Source organism: Morone saxatilis, unplaced genomic scaffold (assembly GCF_004916995.1).
Source record: "Morone saxatilis isolate NCDOM2014 unplaced genomic scaffold, NCSU_SB_2.0 Contig17, whole genome shotgun sequence".
NCBI lineage: Eukaryota > Metazoa > Chordata > Actinopteri > Moronidae > Morone > Morone saxatilis.
The window spans coordinates 2,461,049-2,463,566 of NW_023339729.1; the positions used below are offsets into that span (position 1 = coordinate 2,461,049).

Sequence of the window (2,518 nt, forward strand, 5' to 3'; positions counted from 1 at the left end):
AGAAAATACAACACAACCCATTTTTTGTTATGAAAATAAAATACAAAACAAAAAAATCACCACTGGAGGTCTGCAAGATCCAGATCTTCAGCTGGTGTTAGCTTACACTCCGAAATATCTTCAGCTGGTGTTAGCTTACACTCCGAAAGCGGGGATTGTAAAGCAAATTGTTACTCAAGGAGTGTTCAGACAAGGGGACAAGCATGCCTCTGAATTACTTACAGCACTTTCCAGCCTCGTGTTTAACCACCTGGCACCAATTACAGGCTAAATTAGAGCAATTATAGCAGTCTGTACAGGGTTAGGAAAGCTTTTCTTAATATGGTCAGAACTGGTGAAAGACGAACACAGTAATCTGGATTTATTGGTTAATTGAGGAGTATGGGCAAATGTGGCTCTGCAGGGTAACAGTAGATCTTCTGGAGCACTGTAATTACAGTCTGCAGCTGCAGGCTCAAGCCTCCTGCTGTATCACCTCTCCCGCTCTAAAGGCTCTTTATAAAATTTGGGATTTGTTTGATCTCAAATAGACTTCATTTCCCATGTCTCCATCATGCAGTTTCCCAGCTCAGACACTTACTGTAGTTTGTCTTCTGTCTGCTTTGTGAATGCTTGTTCTCACCTCCAGGCTCCATTGGCTCAGAGCTGGCCACCAGCAACGTCAGTGTGTTTATCACCTCGGACGCAGGAAACGCATGGAGACAGGTGAGGGCACTTTTTGTAATAATGTCTGAGTTGAACTGAAATTTGAATTCTACTCACTTTTTTGTTAAATATGGAAGTATAAGCTATAATGACACTGCAGCTATTGTGCATATTTTTTATAATTTTCAAATCTGGGTGGGTTTCCCATGGCAGCGAATAAATGACATTTAAGAGCTGATGTTGCTTGGAGACACGCCGTCTGCTTCTGTGTTGTGAGACAATGCCGTACAAACATGACCTTGATACAAGACAATCTTGGCCTTTTTCAACAATCCCACATAGTGTTAACTATTAACTGTTAATTGTTTTTAAATCTGCCTCCCCCTTTACAGCATTGAACATTTTGGAGGACCAATCATGTTGTGGAAGCTTGCAAGCTATGCTCACTAGGTAACTAGAAGCTAGTGAGCATAGGGTGTCTAATGTAGGGAGTGATGTGTTAAATCAGGTGTTGGCGATTAGCACAGGGTTGTGGGCATATTTATTTGTGCTTTAGATCTACTGCTCCCTTTCTTCATTCACTCTAGCTTTCTTTCTCTCTGTGCCACGGCAGCATGACAAACACAGGATTGCGTTTCTCCAACAGTTATCCAACTTTTTGCTACATTTTGGTATTTTTTGCATCAGCTGTGGTCCCCACAATCTTCCTCATGGAAAGACTGGCGTAATTTGGTTTAAATACAGACTGCGCAACATTTGGCCCTCTAGCTGGTTGACTGCACTGGAAGTTAAGTGTTGGCCAACATAAATATTGCACCTGTCAAATTACTCAATGTTCCCGACTCAGTATATTGTCAATCAGATTTGGCTGTTCCTATTTGTTCCTTTTTCTTCAATGTCACAAATGTGGAAGTTGGGTTGTGGAACATGAGGAATTTGAACCCAGATGCAGACTAACAGAGCAGGAGCAGTTTGGATGATTTATTGTAAAGACGGTAGGGGAACATAAACTTAGCTCATGATGAGGCAATAGTCCTAAATCCTACATGTGAACAAGGACGAACTATCACAGAGTGAAGGAAACACGTGCAATATATACTCTAGTGAGGGGAAACTAATGACATGGGTGACAGCAATCAAAAGACAGAAAGTAAAGTAGACACAGGAAATAACAAAAGAAAACCCAAAACCATGACACAAAAATATAATTTTGATTATTTCAGTTTGACTTTAATTTCTACTGTCAATTACAGTCTGTGACATAGTTGCTGGCTGTGATAAGCTTCTTCCAAATATGCACACATGAACAGACACATGTACACTACAGCAAATAGTATAATTATTAATAATATTACAGACTTCCACAGATAATTAATTTTGCCAATGATGTGTGCAATTGAATCACAGCCACTTACCATATGGAGCACCATCAACTGACTGACCTGGCGTCCTCTCACTGATAATATCCTCCCTGTCCTCGTCCTCACTCACTCTCCCCGACTTTATCATATAGGCTTTTAATCCACATACACCAGCCAGTGTTTTTAAGGTCAATAATCAAACAGAATCTCAGGAGTTTAGTCCCTGCATACACTGCTGGTGGGTGGCCCTTACCTCACTTGATCCTGGCATTTTCGATACACAGAGCTTGTTTCTAATTAAACACAGCGATGAAAAATAATTATTGGGAAGCTGATGAATACTGTGTGTGTTTGTGTGTCCTGTATTATTACTTTGCGTTCTTGAATGATACAGCGTGGGTGCATGCGGACGTGTGCTGGACAAGCACGCGGTAACAAGCCACTGCAGAGTGAGCGCTCTCCCCATTTTTTTCTCCCTGCAGATCTTCGACGAGGAGTATGCGGTGCTGTAT

General features: G+C 41.3%; 1 protein-coding gene across 1 annotated transcript in view; it reads left to right on the forward strand.

Moving 5' to 3' along the window:
• The window catches only part of LOC118326515 (VPS10 domain-containing receptor SorCS1), a gene marked incomplete in the record, with an annotated part of 146,103 nt that overhangs the window by 120,438 nt on the left and 23,147 nt on the right, over nt 1-2,518 (forward strand). The window contains 2 exon segments of the mRNA XM_035659526.1: nt 629-705; nt 2,489-2,518. Of these exon segments, the coding sequence (XP_035515419.1) occupies nt 629-705; nt 2,489-2,518 (107 nt within the window).